General features: G+C 35.5%; 1 protein-coding gene across 8 annotated transcripts in view; it reads left to right on the top strand.

Moving 5' to 3' along the window:
* The window catches only part of BIRC6 (baculoviral IAP repeat containing 6), a 180,431-nt gene that overhangs the window by 52,398 nt on the left and 106,441 nt on the right, over positions 1 to 21,592 (top strand). For 4 of the 8 annotated variants that reach the window (XR_008554114.1, XM_037528254.2, XM_037528250.2 and 1 more), the window contains exons 11-23: positions 534 to 683; positions 3,328 to 3,553; positions 6,186 to 6,346; positions 7,278 to 7,409; positions 7,884 to 8,015; positions 10,420 to 10,598; positions 11,539 to 11,672; positions 13,126 to 13,287; positions 13,384 to 13,515; positions 14,148 to 14,245; positions 15,932 to 16,079; positions 17,481 to 17,614; positions 20,718 to 20,864. Coding sequence is in view for 7 of the 8 variants with exons in the window: in XM_037528254.2 (XP_037384151.1) it covers positions 534 to 683; positions 3,328 to 3,553; positions 6,186 to 6,346; positions 7,278 to 7,409; positions 7,884 to 8,015; positions 10,420 to 10,598; positions 11,539 to 11,672; positions 13,126 to 13,287; positions 13,384 to 13,515; positions 14,148 to 14,245; positions 15,932 to 16,079; positions 17,481 to 17,614; positions 20,718 to 20,864 (1,935 nt within the window). In the remaining variant the exon portion in view is untranslated. The remainder of the gene's footprint in view (positions 1 to 533; positions 684 to 3,327; positions 3,554 to 6,185; positions 6,347 to 7,277; positions 7,410 to 7,883; positions 8,016 to 10,419; positions 10,599 to 11,538; positions 11,673 to 13,125; positions 13,288 to 13,383; positions 13,516 to 14,147; positions 14,246 to 15,931; positions 16,080 to 17,480; positions 17,615 to 20,717; positions 20,865 to 21,592) is intronic. The other 4 variants (XM_037528253.2, XM_037528252.2, XM_037528251.2 and 1 more) reach the window with 4 other exon arrangements.

Genomic DNA, 21,592 nt, shown 5'->3' with positions numbered 1-21,592 from the left:
CAAACTGAATTTCCAAATGCACTTACTAGAATACACATTTATTCCATTTTGTCTGAAATATTTGCTTAATTTGCTTTCAGATTTCTTTTTCTGATGAGGGTTTGAAAAATAAGATTTCATTGTAAGTGCTTCAAAAAAATAAGACTTTTAGTTTAATTTTGTTACTTACGGAATTAAGAGGTTGGGCTGTGGCATCAGTTTCCTTACAAAAGTAGAAAGTAACCACCATAATAATCCCTACTACAAGGGTTTTTGTGAAGATTAAATGAATTGAAGTATTTAAAATAGTGTCTTAGACCCAGTAAATAACTTTCTCATGTTTATGTATTTGCCATTTTCTTCATTAATTTTTAGCGTGCAATTCCTTACCAGTTAAATTTCTAAATTCTTGAACATATATCACTTCGATATCCCTCTTTATCTGCCTGTTAAGTGTTATTAAGATAAATCAAGTGTGTTAGCTAAGTAATATGCTCTTGTATGATTTTCTGTTTTCTGTGTACCTATGTTGATGGGTCATTACTACACTCTAGGTGGTGAGCTTCATTTTCTCCAAATTGGAGGAACCTGTGATGATATTGATGAAGCTGATATACTAGTAGATGGATCACTTTCTAAAGGAATGGAACCAGCTTCTGAAGGTTCTAAACCTTTATCAAATCCTTCAAGTCCTGGCATTTCAGGTATGATACTAAATTTTTATTTTTATTTTTAAAGATTTATTTATGTATGCATACAACAGCTGGGGTGCAGACCGGTTTGGGGGGGTGGGTGTGGATGTGTGTGTGTGTGTGTGTGTGTGTGAATTCACCAGAGACAAAGTGAAGAGCAGAACAGGCAGATCCACTGAAACACACTGACGAGGGGACTAGCAGGCGAAACAGGAGAGTTCTGCTGCTCCAAATGGGTCATCTCCCAGGCTGGGGATCAAACTCTGTGCTGCAGTAGCTACCAACAGTTCCACAGCCCTGCGATTTAACCCCTTGAGCTACCTCGAAGGCCCTGATAGTAAATTTTTAAATGATTTAAAAAAAAAAAATACTAATGCTTGTGTTCAGATGTCTGAGTCTTTTACATAATCTTAAACATCATTCCAGTTTTTACAGTCACCTTTTGGTTACTGTGTTGAGGGAGTTCATTTTCTTGTTGACATTTTCTTTATGAGGCTTGTTTTTTATTTATTATTATTTTCGTAGTAGTTGGAATACATAACATTGGTTATATATTTTTTTCTAGTAGTTGAAAAACCTGAGAGATAAAAACATTATGTCAGCCATTAAGAAACATTTGTTCTAGTAGGAGAGTGGAAAAAAAAACCTATAAAAGAGAGAAAAGTTCATTAAGTAAGTGTGTAGTCAATGGAATGACTAATATTGGTAATATTATTATTGGAATTGAAAAGCTAAAAAAATTCTCTCCTTAGAGTGGTGTATTTATGCCCTTAAAGCTCCATTGTGACCGGGCCTCCCCAGTGGCGCAGCGGTTGAGCGCTGGGTTGCGAAGCTGCCCGCAGCCTCTGCAGCGCCGGTTCGATCCCCGGCTGCTCCCCGGCCACCAGAGGAGGGTCCCACATGGCGCGCAGACCTCTCCTGCCGCCCGCTGCTCCCCTCAGCAGTGTACTTCGGTCCTTCTGCCTGCTCTGCTCCCCGCTCTGGCTCTGGTGAATTCTCTCGCCCTCCCGCACTTCTGACTGTACCCAGTGCTTGTATAAATAAATTAAAAAAAATCTTAAAAAAAAAAAAAAGCTCCATTGTGACCCATTAGCAAGGGCTTTTTTTTTTGGTTGTTGTTGTTAGTGTTTCTGCCTTTTCTCTTATCCGTGTTTTACAATGCTCTCCAGAACTGTTTTCAAAGGAATAATGTCTCCTTCGACAGAGATCTCACTGCTTTTGCTCATTCCTCTCTTAAGATATGAACTAATATTTCCTGAAAATTTGACTTGTTAAAACCTTTAATAGTTTAGGGTATTTTATCTAGATACAGTATTATCTTTCTTCATAGGAAATGTCACTGTGGGAAAGGAAAAAGAAACTAGAAAGCTGTAAATGGGATAGAAGATAGACTGCTTAGTTCTTAATATTTTTTTTAAGATTTATTTATACTTTATTTATACAAGCACTGGGTATAGTCAGAAATGTGGGAGGGTGAGAGAATTCACCAGAGTCAGAGCAGAGAGCAGAGCAGGCAGACAGATGAAGTTCACTGCTGAGGGGAGCAGCGGGCTGCAGGAGAGGTCTGCGCGCCATGGCCATGTGGGACCCTCACCCGGTGGCCGGGGATCAAACTATCACTGCAGAGGCTGCAGGCAGCTTCGCAAGCCAGTGCTCAACCGCTGCGCCACCAGGGAGGCCCAGTTCTTAATATTTTTTATGGGACTTTTCTTGGTGTGGAAAAACTGGCCAGTAAACACATCTTTGGTTATAATCATCCTACAAGGCATTAGAAATAATTCATTGTTCTTATTGAATTTCTAAGTACTCATTTTCTTATCAATCCTAATATAATTAGAAAAAAATGTCTGGGTACAAGTAAAACATTGAGTCATTTTTACAATGTTGAAATTTGTGAAAAAATGTGGTTTGAAGTACTTTTAATTTTTTAGAATTTGGGTTAAATTTTGTGAAAATATTCTAAGTTTTAATAAGATTTTATGATTTAGTCTTTTCTAAACTTACTTTTGTTAAGTGGAAAAACATTTTTTCAACTTTCCCTAATGTTAGAAATTTCAAGGATATGGACACATATGTTAGTTAACAAAAGAAAAATAATCTCTCTAAAGTAGTTTGTTGTTCTTCTAATACTGCTATGTATAACATATTAACTACCACACAAGTGAGGAAAATCCTGTTTAAGCCTTTGGTTTGTAATTATTTATTTGCTACCAAGAAAGCATTAACTTTTGAAAATTTTCTTTTCATGGGGTAAAAATAGATGTATGCAGTGGTGTTAATTAGTATTTTGTTTTTTAAAATAATAAAGGCTAAAAATTGGTTAATGAAATGATGTAAGTTTTGCTTGCATTTCAGCATCACTACTTTTGTTGCCCTTACTAACCATTAGGGCTAGTTAAAACTCATGATCTTTCTAATAGGGTGAGCTTGAGTTTTTCTGATTATGAGCACCTTCTCTATAATTTAAAATATTTTGGATGGATTTTTTTAAATGTATATTATGTGCTAGTTACTTTAATTGTATGTAGATATTTGAGCCCACTTTATTAACTTCCAAGATATTTGGCAGGTATTATAATTGGCTACACAAGAAACAGGAATTAAAATTATTCTTCTTTTTAAACCTTTTCCAAATTCTACATACACTGTTGTTAAGGAGTTGATTTATTGGTGGACCAGCCATTCACCCTTGACATCTTGACATCTTTGGTGGAGCTAACCCGCTTTGAGACTTTGACTCCACGGTTTTCAGCTACTGTTCCTCCATGCTGGGTAGAAGTTCAACAAGAGCAGCAACAAAGGAGGCATCCTCAGCATTTGCATCAGCAACACCATGGAGATGCTGCTCAGCATACTAGAACTTGGAAACTACAAACTGACAGGTAAAACATACTTCTAAGGCATTTAATTTTAGGTTTATATTTGTTTAAAGACTCATTTCTTTATACATACAAGAACTGGGGTACAGGCCAGAGGTGTGGGGGTGAGAGTAATCTACTATTGCAATTAGTTTGCTAATTTCAATTTATAATTCATGATTATTTAATGTTTTATAACCCGTGGACTTTACATTCTAATGAGATAGGCTCTAAGCATTTATTATGTCACGTAACTAAAGACTGTGAAATAGGTTGAATAGTATGGTGGTTGAATAGTTGTTGCAGGTATGAATATTTGTGTGTGAGAGAAAAGTTGTATGATTTTTTTTTAAAGATTTATTTATTTACGCATACAAGAGCTGCGGTACAGGCCAGAGATGTGGGGGGTGAGAGGATCCACCAGAGACAGAGTGGGGAACAGGCAGACTGACTGAAATACACAGCTAAGGGGAGCAGCGGGCTAGTCAGGAGAGGTCTGCTGCGCCATGTTGGTTGCTCCCTGGCCAGCTGGGGATGGAGCTCGTGCTGCAGAGGCTGCAGACAGCCTCATAGGTTGCGTCTTAACCCCTTGCGTGACCATGGAGGCCCCCTATATATTTTTTTTATGTAAGGAGCTTGAGAAATTTCTGTTAAGACATTAATTCAGAGGCTATAGGAAGTACAAAGACCCTGAGAAGTCTGTTGTATGAACTTTAGAAGACCAAAGCAGGAAGACTGGTGTTGGAATGCCGTGGATGAAGGGAATAGTGGTAGGAGACATCAGAAAATGGTTTGTAAGCACATTGTAACTGTATTTGTAGGCCATAGATAGGAAGATGTTAAAAGGTTTTGAGTATAGAAGTGATGTTATATAATTTATATACTAGGATACAGTAAGACTACTATATTGACAAATAATAAATGGTTGTAGTATATATGTTAGCAGGGCAGTGAACGAACCAAGGATTCTAGTTTGAATGCTATTGCACTTAATCTAGGTGAAATGGTGATGGTATTTTGAGTGGTGGTGGTAATTGATGGAGGCATTGAAAAGAATGATTGGAGTCTGGATACATTTTGGAGGTTAAAAGAATAGGACATGCTAATGTATTGAATCTCTGGCTTGAGAGTAGAGACACGGGATGATTGTTTTATTAATTTTTTAATAAAACAATTTTGTTTTATTAATTTTGTTTTATTAATTTTTTTTACATTGCTGTTCATTTTCATACAGTATTTGATTTCTCCTCTCAGGTGTAGTCCCTATAAATATTCCACATCACCTGTGAACCATCACCATGGTCCCTTGTGCTCTTCCCATCCCTGTTTTGATCCCTTTTTCTTGCCTGCCCCTGCTTTAAGCTTCAGATCTGTAGTTGCCTACAAGTTTTGTCTTTTTATGACTCTCTGTTCAGTTTTTCTCTGTTCTTACTATAAGCAACATCATCCAATATTTTTTCTTTTTTCTTCTGTCTTACTTCACTGAGCATAATCCCTTCCAGCTACATCCATGTTGCTGCTAATGGCACACATGTATCTTTTTCTTATTGTTTTGATTGCTGAATAGTATTCCATTGTGTATATATATATACCACATTTTCTTGATCCTGAAGTTTGAGTTTATTTTTAAATTTGTGGTGTCTGGTATTAATTTGGATATGAGTTTGGAATTTAGTGGGGGAGTATGATTTGGAAATTTATGTTTTTCAGACTTTCATTCATAGAATTTAAAATCAAGGGTTTGTTTTTGATGTTAGTAGTTGTATTTCTAGTGTAGTTTTTTAAATTACCGAGTGATTTATAGAAGTTTTAATATAAATTTCTTCCATTCTTATGTGGTGTTTTGCAAGGACAGAGGCAGGGTTTTTGGTCCTGCAGTGTGAGGAAGGCAGGTTCTCCAGACAAGGCCATTCTATGAGCAGAGTGCAGGGAATGCTGTGGAACCTCTCTTTAGTTTCTGTCCACAAATAGCCATTTCTTTTTTTCCATGGACCATGTATAACAAATATAAGTAGTTCTTGTTTTAAAATGCATGTTTTTGGGGGTCTCCCTGGTGGCACAGTGGTTGAGCGCTAGGCTGTGAAGCTGCCCACAGCCTCTGCAGCGCCGGTTCGATCCCCGGCCGACTGCAAGGGTCCCACATGGCACAGCAGACCTCTCCTGCTGCGCCCGCTGCTCCCCCTAGCAGTGTACTTCCGTCCTTCTGCCTGTTCTGCTCCCCGCTCTGGCTCTGGTGAATTCTCTTACCCTCTAGCACTTCTGACTATACCCAGTGCTTGTATAAATAAATAAATAAACCTTTAAATAAATCTTTAAAAAAAAATGCATGTTTTTTTGACCCTACTGCTATATTTAGGGTGGTGCCCAAGAATTTGTAGATAATTCTGATGCTCAGTAGTCTACACTTTGAGGAACAGGGTTTATTGGAATGAACAGTTCCCAAGACGATGCAGATTTCTGAAGTAAGATGAGTCATTTCCATAAATTTTACCTTTCCGTTGAGAGCTGCTTTTTTCCATCCTAATCCCATTGAAAAACATTAAGTTTTGGTGGAGGCTGCAAATAAGAGTATGAAAGATGATATTAATGATAATGTGGTTATGACTGAAGAAAGTTTTTTTCTTTATTTATTAGCATTTCTCTCTTTATTTGACAGCAACAGCTGGGATGAACATGTGTTTGAATTAGTTCTACCTAAAGCTTGTATGGTTGGACATGTGGACTTTAAATTCGTTTTGAACTCAAACATCACCAATATTCCACAGATACAAGTGACACTCCTGAAAAATAAAGCTCCAGGCTTAGGGAAAGTCAATGGTAAGAATGGATCAAAATTTATACTTGAGGATTGCATCTTATAGTTGGTTCCTTAAACTAATTTTCAACTTTGCTGTCCAGGTTTGATGTCCTTCTTTACTCCCTGTGCTATTTGCCTGCTTGTGGTTTTATTTATAAAAATTAATCCAGACAACACTTGTGAGATTTTGGTAGCTCAGTAGTGTTCAGATTATATGAAATTGAGTAACTTAATGATGCTTTTTGGGAAATGCAGTTCATTTGTGAATTAGTTTTGACTTTTAATGCTACTAAAGTCAAGCTTTATTATGATTTTCTCTTTTAAGAGGAGACTTGTTTGGGAAAAGAATGTTGTTATGTAGTAACATTTTAAAAAAGTTATTAGTAAAATCTAACCTTTTACCTAATGCTAGAAATATATCCAAGTTAAGCATTTGATAAATTTTATCATTAAAAAGATTGTACACATTTAGTGTACTAAGAATTAGATGTTACTTCTCATTGTTCTGAATAGTACATTAATTTAGAAAGCTAAGGATAACTTCAGAGAAAATGGGGGTTAAAGCATTGACACTTTTTATGTTTCAAAATAAATATGTGTATTTGTGTGTATTCTTTTGAATCATGACAAATTCTGATTTAATTTGGTCTAGGACTTAGGCATTGTCATTTTTGAAACTGTAGGTGCTTATACTATACAACCTTTAGGGTAAGAACTCTGTTTAGCAGCCGACAAATTATTTCTCCAGGTGAATATTTTACTACCATTTAAAGACAGACGATTTTATGGAACAATTAATTGAATCTAATTTTTTCCTTTCCTGATCACTGTTTTATAGCATCTATGGTGAAAATTACAGTAGTTCCAAGTTTAACAGAAAATTTTAGATTTTAGGCACATCAGTCATTGATACTAAGCAAAATTAAGTTTACTAATATTTTTATCCTCTAGAAACAGCAGTAGATAGGCAGATCACCTTTCCTTTGTCTCCAGCTCTTAACATTGAAGTGGAACAAAATGGGAAACCGTCCCTGGTTGATTTGAATGAAGAAGTGCAGCACATGGATGTAGAGGAATCATCGTGTGAGTTAAATTATAGAGCTGTTGTCCATGGCAGTAAAAGGAATAGTGATCCAAATGCATCATGTTGGGCAATCATTTCCTTATGGCTTGCAAAAACTTCGTTTTGAGAACACGATTAAATAACCTATACTTCTGCTTTGGCAATATGCTTTAACTTTCAGCTCATCTCTGAACACAGCTGTGCTAATACTCACATTCTTATTTTTTAATATCTTGGGATTTGAATCATGTCATGATTTTGTAAAAAAAAAATTTTTTTTTTGAATATCAAGGTGAATGTTAATATGGGAATGAAAAAGAATATATCAGATAATTGATTATAGTTTCTTAGCATGGTAGTGAATTTTTATTTGAATACATTCTAAGTATGATACCTTGTGTGGTGGTGTTAAATGTAAATGGGATAGATATTTATTAAATAATACATTTTAAGTTACAAAGTGATTCATAGAAAATTATGTATTTTCTTTTTAGGTCTTAGATTATGTCCATTTTTAGAAGATCATAAAGAAGACATTCTGTGTGGGCCAGTATGGCTTGCAAGTGGCCTTGATCTATCAGGGCATGCTGGAATGTTGACATTAACAAGCCCCAAACTTGTGAAAGGTGAGGTAACATATTTTACCAAAACAGAATAAATAATGTAGTATTTGTGAAGATTAATACAAAAAAAGGATCTAAAAAAAACCCTAAGATAAAATTTTGTCTGAGATTTGCTTTAGCAATTCCATTAATAATTCAGGTTATTTCTTATAAGTGATTGTAATGTTAGGTGAAACTTCTGATTCTTTGTGTGTCTTAGAGGCCTCAAGTGCCTTTTGAAAAAGCATAAAGAAAAAAAAATAGAATGTTATCTAGTGTGACATAATAGAGTTCTTCCAAAGTTACCTAGATACCATGTTATGGCGTGTTTGTCTCTCTCCAGTTTAGAGTTTTGGATGTTCAGAGAGTTTATTGTATAATGTTACATCTTCTTCTCTTCTTTTTTTTTTTATTTTTTTATAGATTTATTTATTTGTTTGTTTATACATACATTCATACATACATACAAGCACTGGGTACAGTCAGAAGCGTGGGAGGGTGAGAGAATTCACTAGAGCCAGAGCAGGGAGCAGAGCAGGCAGAAGGACCGAAGTACACTGCTGAGGGGAGCAGCGGGCGGCAGGAGAGGTCTGCGCGCCATGCGGGACCCTCCTCCGGTGGCCGGGGAACAGCCGGGGATCGAACTGGCGCTGCAGAGGCTGCGGGCAGCTTCACAACCCAGCGCTCAACCACTGCGCCACCAGGGAGACCCTATAATATTATATCTTCTTTAAGAGGATTTTTATAGGAAAGTTTTTGTAGTATCAAATGTAATGCTTTGATTGTCTCAAATTAATACAAATTAAAGTATATTTTCTTATTTAATTTTACACTTTAAAAGGACAGCTTTATTAGAAAAAAGAGAAAGAAAGAGAGGCACCTGTGTAGTCACAAGTGGGCAGGAGAACACTAAAGTATATTTTAAAATAATTATTATATAGTTGGTAGATATTGTAGTAGTAGGACTTTTATTTCAACTTTTGTATCGCTAGGGTGAATAAAAATGTCAGTGAGCAGAACACCTACCTTGACTGTTAAAAATAAATTTGGGGTAGGCTGGGGTCAGAAAATACATGACCACTTCTTTAACAGCTATTTTAATTTGTGTACGTAATGTTTGTCCATGTTCACACATTTGCCTTTGGAAGCAGACATAGTGTATATGTAAATATTAATGTTTTCTCTTGACTACTTCTCATTCACTCATTAAGTTTATGAAATCCTGTGGTGTTTATACCACATACTGGGATACAGTTATGAGCTAACCTAGTAGTCAGCATAAGTGAATTTTGTTGAATAAGAGTGTGAAACTTCAATTTTATTTGAAAATAAAAATGTTCACTTTGACAAAATTGAGGATGTAATTATATGACTTGTATTGCAAAAAGCTTTATAATGAAAAAGCGTTAATTTTCCTAGAATTTACTAAGAATGATTATTTTTCTCATCAAATTCCCGAAAGGTCTTTTAAAGTAGAGAAAATAATTGCTAAATTTTTATGATAGAATGAAAGAAGATGTAGATCTAGGGAATTTGGATAAAGACGATTGAGAAGGGAGGATATTGTCAAATACCTGAACACAGAAATATAGCAATAGAGTGTAACAGCGTAGTGTTGGTATAGTAGGTAGGCATATCAATGGAAAAGTATGGTAGCTTTTGTAATTACAGAATGATTTAATACCTGCTAAGGCAACCTGAGACTAATGGATTGCTGATGAGGGTATTATTGCGAGGTGTTGTCACAGACTGTTTTAAATAGAATGATATTTTAGTTAAAATAAGACAAAACATATTATACTGATAATAGCATGCCACATTTATTGAGTGCTTCCTTTGAGCCATGCACAGTTAGATGTGTTTCAGTTACCTTTGAGGCGGGCACTGTTATTCTCATTTAACATTTGCATCTCATTACATCGTGAACCCCACTGCAAGGTTAATTTGCCACATACCTCATAAATGGCAGAGCCGTTATTCAAACTCAGGTAGTGAATCTGAAGCTGCTTTTTCAGCTGTTTAATACTATATAATGCTTTTGTATATATGTTTATACAGATAAATGTTTGTGCACGCATGCATAAAATGGATGGATATACATAATTACACCATTATTATCTATGGGTGTTACTTTAATGACAGCCTTTTCTTCTGTAGTTCACAAAATTTCTATTAAAATGAATAGCTTCAGTGGCCGGGAAAAAATATCCCAAATGTTTATAACAATTCAAATATTCTAATGGTGGTCAGACAGCCTCTATGATTTTTTCTAATGTTGCTACCAACATGAAATTATATTATAATCTAACAGTGTAATTTTGAAATTCCTGGCCAAGTGTTTCTTCCTTTTTGTGGAATAATTATTTAAGTTGCAGCAGGAGATGCTTTTTTTAATGATTCAGTTACCCATTCTGTGCTGTTCCTCTAGGTATGGCAGGAGGAAAATACCGCTCATTTTTAATCCACGTCAAGGCAGTGAATGAGAGGGGAACAGATGACATCTGTAATGGTGGTGTACGTCCAGTAGTAAGACTTCCATCACTAAAAAATCAGAGTAACAAGGGTTATTCACTTGCTTCACTCTTGGCAAAAGTTGCAGCAGGCAAGGTATGAAGTAACATTTTATATAGCATTGTTGATCTAAATTTGAATGAGATTTAACACTTGGAATTAGTATTGTCCCTTCATTGATTTTTCTACAGTAATGTGATTTGTATTTTTTTCTTTGCAGTGATTTAAAGATATATAATTAGGAAGAAAATATTTAGCTTTTGTAAAGTCTACATGATAGTGCGTAATTGTTAGCAGATACTTCCCTCTATAATAATTTTAGACCCTAATACTTCTGTAGGTGTGAGAGTTTGTTTCTGTGCCTTCTACTGGTAACTCACTACATTTTCCTGGGTAAATATTTGGCAAGATGCAGGAGGAGAAGTTGGGAATTAATTTAAAAAAATATAGCCTAACTTTCAGGATTGATATTCTACAACTAGCTGTATATCATACAGTCTTTTAGGATTATCCTGAGTTCTGGAGATCTTGTTCATCTATCACTATGAATTACAATAGCAAGATCAGTAATACCAATCCATCTCATACTTGTGAAAGTTTCCTAATTTTTCGAGGAGTTCCATGTACTTAATCTAAGTTAATCCTCAGAATAATTCTGAGATAGAGCAGATGCTATCTGTCTTTTGTTTTTCGTACCGGAAATTAGTGACCCTTAGGGATTTTGGAGGTTTCATATCTCAGGCTATAATGCTTTGTCTGTGATTTGGATGCAGGACTTTGGCTTTATAATTTTTAGTCATTGGATTATTACCTTTATAACCGTGATTGTGTCATAATGTTCCTCTTTATAACTTTGGAAAAAAATAGTCATTTACTTTGACTATGAGAATAAAAGCTATCATCTGAATTTGAGATTGGTGTTTTAATAGTTGTAATTCAATTATTTTTCTTTAAAAAATAAAAAAAGCATAAATTTGAATAGTAAATTACTTTTTGGTTACATTTGTTTATTCAGTTATTTATTTTGTACATCCAGGAAAAATCTTCTAATGTTAAGAATGAAAATGCAAGTGGCACCCGTAAATCTGAAAACCTCCGGGGCTGTGACTTACTTCAAGAGGTCTCAGTCACCATTCGAAGATTCAAGAAGACTTCAATTTCTAAGGAAAGGTAACCTCATTTTTTTTCTCCTGTATTCTTAATAAATAATAAAAATACATAGGAAGAATTCTGGTAAATGTACCCACACACAATGTTTTAGAATCTAAGTTATGCTACAAAATATTTGCTTTCCTTTTTTTTTTTCAAAGATCTTATGTATATATATTTTTTGTTTTAATTTTTTTTTTTGAAGATTTATTTATTTATACAAGAACCAGGGTATAGGCCAGATGCGCGGGAGGGTGAGTGGATTCACCGGAGAGAGTGGGGAACACAACAGGCAGACTGATGAAATACACTGCTGAGGGGAGCAGCAGGCGAGACAGGAGAGGTCTGCTCTCCACATGGGTATCTCCACGGCCAGAAAGGATCGAACCGGCACTGCAGAGGCTGTGGACAGCTTCACAGTGCGGTGCTCAGTCCCCTGTGCCACCAGGGAGGTCCTACTTTCCATTTATCTATCTATCTATCTATCTATCTATCTATCTATCTATCTATCTATCTATCTATACATACAAGAACCAGGGTACAGGCCAGATGTTCAGGAGGGTGAGAGGATTCACCAGAGACAGAGTGGGGAACAGAACAGGCAGACTGACTGAAATACACTGCTGAGGGGAGCAATGGACGAGACAGGAGAGGTCTGCGCGCCAACTGCCTTGCCAGCCAGTTGGGATCGAACCCGAGCTGCAGAGGCTGTGGACAGTCTCATAGTGTGGTGCTCAACCTCCTGCGCCACCAGGGGAGGCCCTGCTTTCCATTTTTTATAAAAACCTTAATCTCAGTAATGATATGAATTGTTTTTCTACTTCATTGGCTTATCCCTGATGTCTATATAGTACTTGTATAAACTGGGAATGCAGTTTTTCACAAAGAGGAAAGAAATACAATTTGAAGTTTTACTGTTTGTTAGAATAAAACTTTATTGTTAACTTAATTTCTTTAAAAGTATTTTAGAAGTCAAGAGTTGCTTATATGGTATTTTGAATCTTTTACTTTTTTTTTAAGGTTTCTTTTTTTTCATTTGTGCATATAAGAACTGGGGTATAGGCCAGAGGTACAGGGGTTGAGAGGATTCACCAGAGACAGAGTGGGGAGCAGAGCAGGCAAATCTATTGAAATACAGGCTGAAGGGAGCAGCAGGCGAGATTGCTGGGCCGTATGGGTCAGCTCCCTGGCTGGAAATCATACTGCAGTGATGACTGATAGCTTGATAGCGCTGACTTTAACCCTGTGCCACGAGGGAGGCCACTATTTTAAATCTTTTAGTACTATATCTTTAAGTTCAAAGACCAACATTCCATTTTGAATATTTCCCTATTCTATATTGTAATATTTAATGTTCAAAAGTATTTTTTATTGTGATATTCATGATTTAAAATGAAACATGACAAATAAGTTGTAATGGCTTTCTTTCTGACTGTTCTGTTTGGTTGACAACGTATTTTCTTTTTTTTTGTAGAATACAACGATGTGCTATGTTACAGTTTTCAGAATTTCATGAGAAGCTTCTTAACACTCTTTGTAGAAAAGCAGATGATGGCCAAATTACAGAACATGCTCAGTCTCTTGTGTTGGATACTCTTTGTTGGTTAGCTGGCGTACATTCGAATGGACCTGGAAGGTTAATAAATTAGATTTTACTCACAATGATGGTTGCTTTTTGAATATTTTAATTAGAAGTTCAAGATGAGTCTAAATGTCTGCTATTATTTTACAGCTCAAAGGAAGGAAATGAGAGCCTGCTTTCAAAAACACGTAAATGTCTTTCAGACATTGTACGTGTTTGCTTCTTTGAGGCAGGACGAAGCATAGCCCATAAGTGTGCCCGATTTCTAGCCTTGTGCATTAGGTTGGTGTTTTTTTAAAGTTGAAAGTATACTTTTTATGTGTGCCTGCAGTTTGGCAGGTGATATGATACTTTGTAGTGTAATTTAATCCTTACTGAATGTGCATATAACTTAAGAAAATTTTCAAAAGTTAACAATTACTGAACTTTTAAGAAAGAATTTTGAGTTTTTACCAAAAATGCTGTGTTAAATAAATGTTAGTAAATCTAGTCTGTTAGTCTTCTTTGAGTGTTAGTGATATGGGGAGCTTGGTAACTGGAACTCTTCTCCCATTTTCTTTCACTCCTACTCTCCAATATTGTCTTTCAGTTCTTCATCTGTGGCTTTGTTCCCTGTTATTCTAGCATTCAGATCATTTTTTCGAAAACCTGTACTCAGATTATCTAGATAATATTTAAATGCTAATTATCTGCTTGTTAACAATTTTTGGTAAAGAGAGTTTAATGCATAATAAAGCAGTTTTAAATATAATCTATCTTTACTATTTTTCTGCATGGCTATAGAGCTGTATGGCAGGTTCTTTTTGTAATAAGTATGAATGCATATTACAGATTTTTAGAGGTATTACAGGATGTTTAGTTTTGAATTTAGACCTTGAGTAATGTATTTTAATTTTTTCTTTCAAAATTTTCAGTAATGGCAAGTGTGACCCATGTCAACCAGGATTTGGATCTGTTTTGTTGAAGGCCTTGCTTGATAATATTTCATTTTTACCTGCAGCAGCAACTGGTGGTATGTGAAATTAGTATACTCACGAATAATTATAGTCATAGAAAATACTTTACAGTATACTTAGGATAATTTAGTAACTTATTTCTCTTTTGAATTATACCCTCTTTTATCGGTATCTTACCTATTTTTAAGGAGCTGATAAGTTGTGGGGTTTTTTTTTTGGCATATATTCTTTGTTCAGTAGTATTCCTGGGTAAAAGTTAGTGGGAGACTTATCAAGTAAATCATGTTGATGTAAACATTTTCTGTACTTCACTAAAATTTTTGAGTTGTTTGTTGATTCCTGGCTGCTACAAATTAAAATGTCAGCAAGTCTCAGAGAAAGGAAATAAATAAAATGGTCCAGGTGTCATTGCAAGTGCATATGTTGTGTGTGATTAGTAGGATTTATGGCAAACTAGAATTATCTAAAAGGAGCCAGTGGTTTTTTTTCCAGCACCCGAAGACTGTAGACCTGCATTTAAGCATGAATGTAATAAGCAGTCCTCTAAAATAGCACATATATAGGCAGTGAAGATTTGGAAAAGATTTTTGTTTATTTATTTTTAAAGATTTATTTATTTATGCATACAAGAACTGGGGTATAGCCCAGAGGTGTGGGGGGTGAGAGGACTCACCAGAGACAGAGTGGGCAACAGAACAGGCAGATCGATGGAAATACACTGCTGAGGGGAGCAGCAGGCGAGGCAGGAGAGTTCTGCTGTGCCATGTGGGTGGTTCCCTGGTTGGGGATCGAACTCATGCTGCAGTGGCTGCGGATAGCTTCATAGGTTGCGTCTTAACCTCGTGCGCCACCAGGGTGGTCCTGGAAAAGAATTTTAATGTTTTTTGCTATTTTATGCTCTTTGAAGGGTTGTTATATGCCCTTTTAAACCTGTTGTTTTTGTATACATTTCTCTTAGTCTTTTATTTTTTAAAGAACCAACCCATTCAGCAAGTTAACTCACTTAAGTAGTTGTATATAACAAGGATTTGATTTTTGTGGTATTCCAAAAAAACAAACTTCCTCTATTTTATCAGTATCGTAATTTATTTAAAGAGTATGTTTATAATTACCTTGGTCTTCTGTTGGCTAAACCTATTAACTCTCTTATGTAGAGTGGTTGTTTAAGACTTCTCATTTTAGTAATCTAGTGTTTAAAACAGTTTCTTCACTTAGAGGTAGGATGCTTAAATTTTGGAGTGTGCTTATATAGTAAGTGTACAACTTGATGTCTCAAGTTTTGTGAAGAGTTTAAAAACATCATGATAATCTTTTAATCCTGTTGTTCTGTATCTAACTGGCAGTTTAGAGTAAATATACCCCATTAACTTGCTAAAGTGAGCTATTTGTAGCTCTGTGCCACCATCTTTGAAATTCTAGTTTAGTGAATTAGACTATTTCAGGAAAGATTATTTGAAGATCTGGTTGTTTCAACTTCTCCAGCTTTTTAAAAATGTCCTTCAGAGTGTTCATATTATTGAACAATCAGATGACCAGGTTGATTTTATATCCTTTTCAAAAATTGTGTTTGAAATATTTTGACAGTGTTCTCTTTGAGTCCTCGATTGAGTTGATCTTTATCTAAAAGTTTCCAGATAATCTTTCTTTTTGTTAAAGGGGAAATAATGATAAATATGTAATCTGAAGTTCTCTTTATTAGTGAACATAAAAGGAATATTGATAGGCATTTTTGTCATTTTTAGGTTCTGTCTATTGGTATTTTGTCTTACTGAATTATGTTAAAGATGAAGATTTGGCTGGATGTAGTACAGCTTGTGCTTCTTTGCTTACTGCTGTGTCCAGACAGTTACAGGACAGGCTAACACCACTGGAGGCTTTACTTCAAACAAGGTATTTTAATATATGATAATGAATAATAATGGGTTTTCTAGGTATATCACTTGCACAGAACAGTTCTTACATATTTGTTTGTAATCGTTTTTCTTGCAAAAATATATTTAATTTAGGTTTACATTTTTCCAGATGATACTAGTCTTTAATATTTTCTTTCCCCCCCCTCTTTTCTCTGAAATAATTTGGGGTGGTTATTAGAGGGCTGATTACATTAAAATCTTATAAGTGGTATTTCTTGGTAATGAAAGAAGCATTTAAGGTAATTTGCTTCTGTGTTGTTAAGACTTTGTAGGTAGAGTTATCTAGATCTTCGATTGCCCTTAGCAAGTATTTCTTATCTGCTGGGCTGATTTTTCTGAATTTTCAACTTAATGAATTAAGAAAAATATAAAGATTAGCTTTGATTTCTTGCCTGATCTTTAGTATTGGAAGTATTTTTTTTAAAGATTTATTTTTTTTTATGCATACAAGAACTGGGATATAGGCCAGAGGTGTTGGGGATGTGTCTGAGAGGATTCACCAGAGACAGGGTGGAGAACAGAACAGGCAGATCTACTGAAATACACTGCTGAGGGGAGCAGCAGGTGAGTCAGGAGAGGTCTGCTGGGCCATGTGGGTATTTTCCTGGCCGGGGATCGAACTTGTGCTGCAGTGGCTGTGGCTAGCTTCATAGGTTGCGTCTAAACCCCTTGTGCTGCCAGGGAGGCCCTAGAAGTATGTTTTTTTAAAAGCATTGATTTTTAGGACCTCCCCTGGTGGCGCAGGCGGTTGAGTGACGCGCTGTGAATCTGTTCGCAGCCTCTGCAGCGCCAGTTTGATCCCAGCCAGCCGGCGAGGGTCCCACATGGCGCGGCAGACCTCTCCTGTCATGCCCGCTGCTCCCCTCAGCAGTGTATTTCGTCAGTCTGCCTATTCTGTTCCCCACGCTGACTCTGGCGAATCCTCTCACCCTCCCGTGAATCTGGCCTGTACCCCGGTTCTTATATGGATAAATAAATAAATCTTTAAAAAAAAAAGCATTGATTTTATAATCTTTTTGGTGTGATGTCCTAGTTATGATGAAATTTTATTTAAGCCTGAATACTTCCTGTTGAGTCAATGTAGTGATAGCAGAGAGGAAAAGTTGTCTGATAACTCTTCCTTATATCAATTTGCATATAGTAGTCTTGGCACATTTGCTGTCACTTATTGGAATAATGTTTGTTGAGTTTCTGGACTATGTCTTTTGAAATACAGGTTTTTCAGGAAACACAATTGAGATTCAGTGAACTTAATGGGTTTAATCTGGTTGCTGTCTCCTCATGCCCATGCCAAACTGTTTTAAAAACTAAGTGAAAAGGTATTTTGTTAATTAGATGGCTGACAGGAAAATTATTAGGACATTATTTTATTTTTCAGATATGGATTGTATAGCTCACCATTTGATCCAGTTCTCTTTGATTTGGAAATGAATGGCTCTTCTTGTAAAAATGTATACAACAGCAGCATTGGTGTCCAGTCAGATGAAATTGATTTATCAGATGTCCTTTCAGGTAAGTAACTTATTTTATTAAAGGAAGATCTTAATTTTATATGTTGGCTTTAAGTTATTTTTGACATATAACACTTTGCACTTAACTATATTCTGTCTTTAAAAACTAAAATTCTTTATAACTTAACCATAATGTGAATCATGATATGATTTGCTTTTATTTCTTAACTCCCCTACCTCAAAGAAATATTAAAGTTACGTTTGAAAGGATTGTGATTTTTTTTTTTTTAAAATTTTGTGTTTCATTATATGTCACTATTATTTATTTATTTATTTTTTGTGGGACCCCCCTCGCTGGTGGCCGGGGATCGAACTGGCGCTGTAGAGGCTGCGGGCAGCCTCGCAACACAGCGCTCAACCGCTGCGGCACCAGGGGAGGCCCTGTCACTATTATTTTAATGTTTATAAGAGAATTTACAGGGCTTCACTGGTGGCTCAGTGGTTGAGCGCTGGGTTGTGAAGCTGCCTGCAGACTCTGCTCGCTGGCTGCTCCCCGGCCACTGGAGGAGGGTCCCACATGGCGCGCAGACCTCTCCTGCCGCCTGCTGCTCCCCTCAGCAGTGTACTTTGGTCCTTCTGTCTGCTCTGCTTCCCTCTCTGGCTCTGGTGAATTCTCTCACCCTCCTGCGCTTCTGACTGTACCCAGTGCTTGTATAAATAAATAAATAAATCAATCTTTTAAAAAAAAAAAAAATTTACAATTTTGATTTCATTCTTTTCTGTATTATTTGGGGTATCTTGGCTATTCATAAATAAAATGTAATTTCATATTTCAAAAGTAAACAAATTAATATGTAACAAGCAAGATTCAGAAAGAAAAAATAATTTTCTGCATCTACTCTCACATTGTCTGGTGGTGAACTTTGTATATGTTGTTTACACATATTCTTGTATGTCTTTCTTGAAACATGCTTTTGGGAATGGGTGTGTAATGCCATTTAATCTTGAAGTGTTAGAATTGGGCGTTGCCTATTTTTTGTTACATAAAGCAGTGATCATTTTAAAGGTTATTTTTTTCCATCTTACTGAACTGATGGCAAGCATTGCTAGTAAACCACATCACTTTGAGAATTTATTTGTAAACATTAAAGCAATCACTACATTAAGTATATGTTTTGGGAGGTAGTCTTAGGTTTGCTAATCTTAAAATACACTATGAATAAATGAGAAAAGTTAAGAGAAAATAAAATTCATTAATATAAATAAAATGTAACATGCCTCAACCTCAACTTCTCCATCTTCTTGATTGTGATTGCTAATAGGATATTTAGCTAGTTAGACTTATTTGCTCTCCATGCTCTTGAACTTTATTAATGAGAAAAGATAGTAGTCCACTTACTGATCTGTTAATTGCCAGGCAAAATAGGTTTATTCAGACAATTCTTTGGGAGAAGTTTTGCAAAAATGATTAGGAAAAGTTTGTCAGTATCAATCCAATTTGATAGTATTGATTTCCATTTTAATAGAAGAGTTGAAGCAAACATTAGAGCGTTGACAGCTTTCTTAATACTTAAAAGACTTCTGATGGGCAATGGTGATATTAACGATGTTTACTTGTATAATGAAATATATAACATTTAGAAGATCTATAATCACACCAAACCATTATTTTCCAAGTGATCAAAGCATAGATAAAAGAATCCTTAAATGTAAAAGATAGGCCAATTAACCTTAGTGTTATAAAGCTTGAGAATTTCACTGATAAGATTTAGATACTACGTTACAACAAATCTTTTAAAAGTGTCAGTTGTCAAGTATTTGAATGTGAAGATGTCAGTGTATGTGCTTTCTAGTTGCCTTTTTGTGTTTGTCTGGGTGTTTTTCCATATAGTTCTACCAAAATAAAAATATTGCAACACATTCACTGCAGATGTAGGCAGGAAAAACAGCTGGCCACTGATAAACGAGATTTTATTTTATTTTTTTTCTAAGATTTATTTTATCTTTTCCTAAGATTGATTTATTTATATAAGAACTGGGGTATAGGTCAAAGGCGCGGGAGGGTGAGAGAATTCACCAGGGACAGAGTGGGGAGCAGAACAGGCAGATGGACCAAAGACTGCTCAGGGGAGCAGCAGACCAGGCAGGAGAGGTCTGACATGTGGGTTTCTCCCTGGCCGTCCGGTAATCTAACCTACACTGCAGAGGCTGCGGACAGCTTCACAGCGTGGTGCTCAACCTGCTGCTCCACTGGGGATGTCCTGATAAACCAGATTTTAAAGACATCAGCAAAACTGTAAAAAACATTGCCGCTCTTCTCATTGTTATTTTTCATCAAAGTATGCTATTTTTATGTAATTAGTTTATAGCTATTAAATGATTTAACACTTTAAAAATATTATTTTAAAATTTCTGCTGTGGTAAATACCAATACCTATAGAACCAATGTAAATGAAACCTGTTTGTAGTTCTTAATTATTTTAGATAGGTAGAGGGGTCTTAGTATTGAGAATTTTTTTCTGTAACATTTTGTTCTTTTGTTTTCTTTATTGTATCATGTTCTTTCTTACTAGAGGGATTTTGCTTATATTGTTTTTTCTCCCTGATTCCCTTGACTCTGGAATAAATATATGGGTATCTTTTTATCTTCCTATCAATCTTAACACCTAATACTTAAGTACAGTTGCTTAGTGCCTCACATCCTCTAATACAGAATATGTTTGATGAGAACTGGGGCCTGTTCTTTTTACTCTGTATCTCCCATATCTTGTAGTTTGATGCCAAAACTGAAGTTGAGGAATGTTACTTTGCTAAGTACAGTGGGGCCTTGGAGAACAATAGAAGTCATATATATCAATTATTTTACAATAGCCTTGGGGGCGAAATATTAAAAAAATTAAATCATTTGTTACTTTTTCTTGTTAATATGAATGCCCCCTCGGTTGCTTTTATGTAGCTCTGCTTTTTTAACAGGTAAATTAGTGACTTTTTTTTTTTTTTTTTTTTTTTTTAAATACTGTGTTCATTGTGGAAACACTGCGTAAAAGGCTTGTGCATTTTTAGGGTTTTTTTTGATTAAATGTGAAAGAGCTATGGTTATTCATATGACTTGCATTTTCAAGATTAATTCACATTTTATAATACTTTTCTCTTTTCTGTATTAGGAAATGGAAAAGTTAGTAGTTGTACAGCTGCTGAGGGTAGCTTCACATCTCTCACTGGACTTCTAGAAGTTGAACCACTACACTTTACTTGTGTGTCAACGAGTGATGGAACCAGAATAGAAAGGGATGATGCAAGTACGTTTACTGGTATATACCTTCTTTTATTATATACATTATTTTATGCTATTATAAAGTGTTATGTAAATATGTATCTATCACTTTGAATGATTTGTATGTTTCTTTGCTGTCTTGTTAGGTAGTAGTTTACTAATTGGTGGAACATTCTGGGGAAAAAATGTAGCTTTATATTCTATTCTGAATCATTTCATAGGATCTTCTCTCTCAACCCTGCAACTCTCTGGAACATGACTTAAAATCTTTTTGTTTTTATGTGTGTGCATTTTTACCAGTCTTTTAATTTGGAAAGTATTAAACTTAACAAATACAGAGGGAAAAGTAAAATAGACTGAATTTCCACTGCCCGGCCTTAATAGTCAAATTATATTTGGCCTTGTGTGTAGTTTTGGCATCAAACTGTTGTAGTTCTCAGCATTTAAGGTTAACTGTGTTTGGTAATGTCTTTGGGATGAGTGAATAATTAATACTATTTTTTACCTAGTTTAAAGCAATTTCAAATGTATGATCCACTATTTTAAGTGTGTCATGTATGAGGTTTTGCTGGTGTTTTAATTGAAAACTTTGACTTTTTGTTGCTATCAGTCATGGGACTTTTATTTATTTCGTGTATCTTCTGTTTTTCCTTCACATTGAAGGAACAGTGTTTTACTGTTAGTTCTATTTTGGTACAAATAACTGTAGTTTTCATAATTAGGGATATTGGCATGTTTTTATATATGTGTTATAGTCACAAGAGG

This window comes from Talpa occidentalis, unplaced genomic scaffold (genome assembly GCF_014898055.3).
Source record: "Talpa occidentalis isolate TD23 unplaced genomic scaffold, MPIMG_talOcc4v2.1 talOcc4.5, whole genome shotgun sequence".
In the NCBI taxonomy this organism is placed as follows: domain Eukaryota; kingdom Metazoa; phylum Chordata; class Mammalia; order Eulipotyphla; family Talpidae; genus Talpa; species Talpa occidentalis.
The sequence above is the reverse complement of the archived record's forward strand: the minus strand, read 5'-3'. Positions and strand labels throughout refer to the sequence as shown.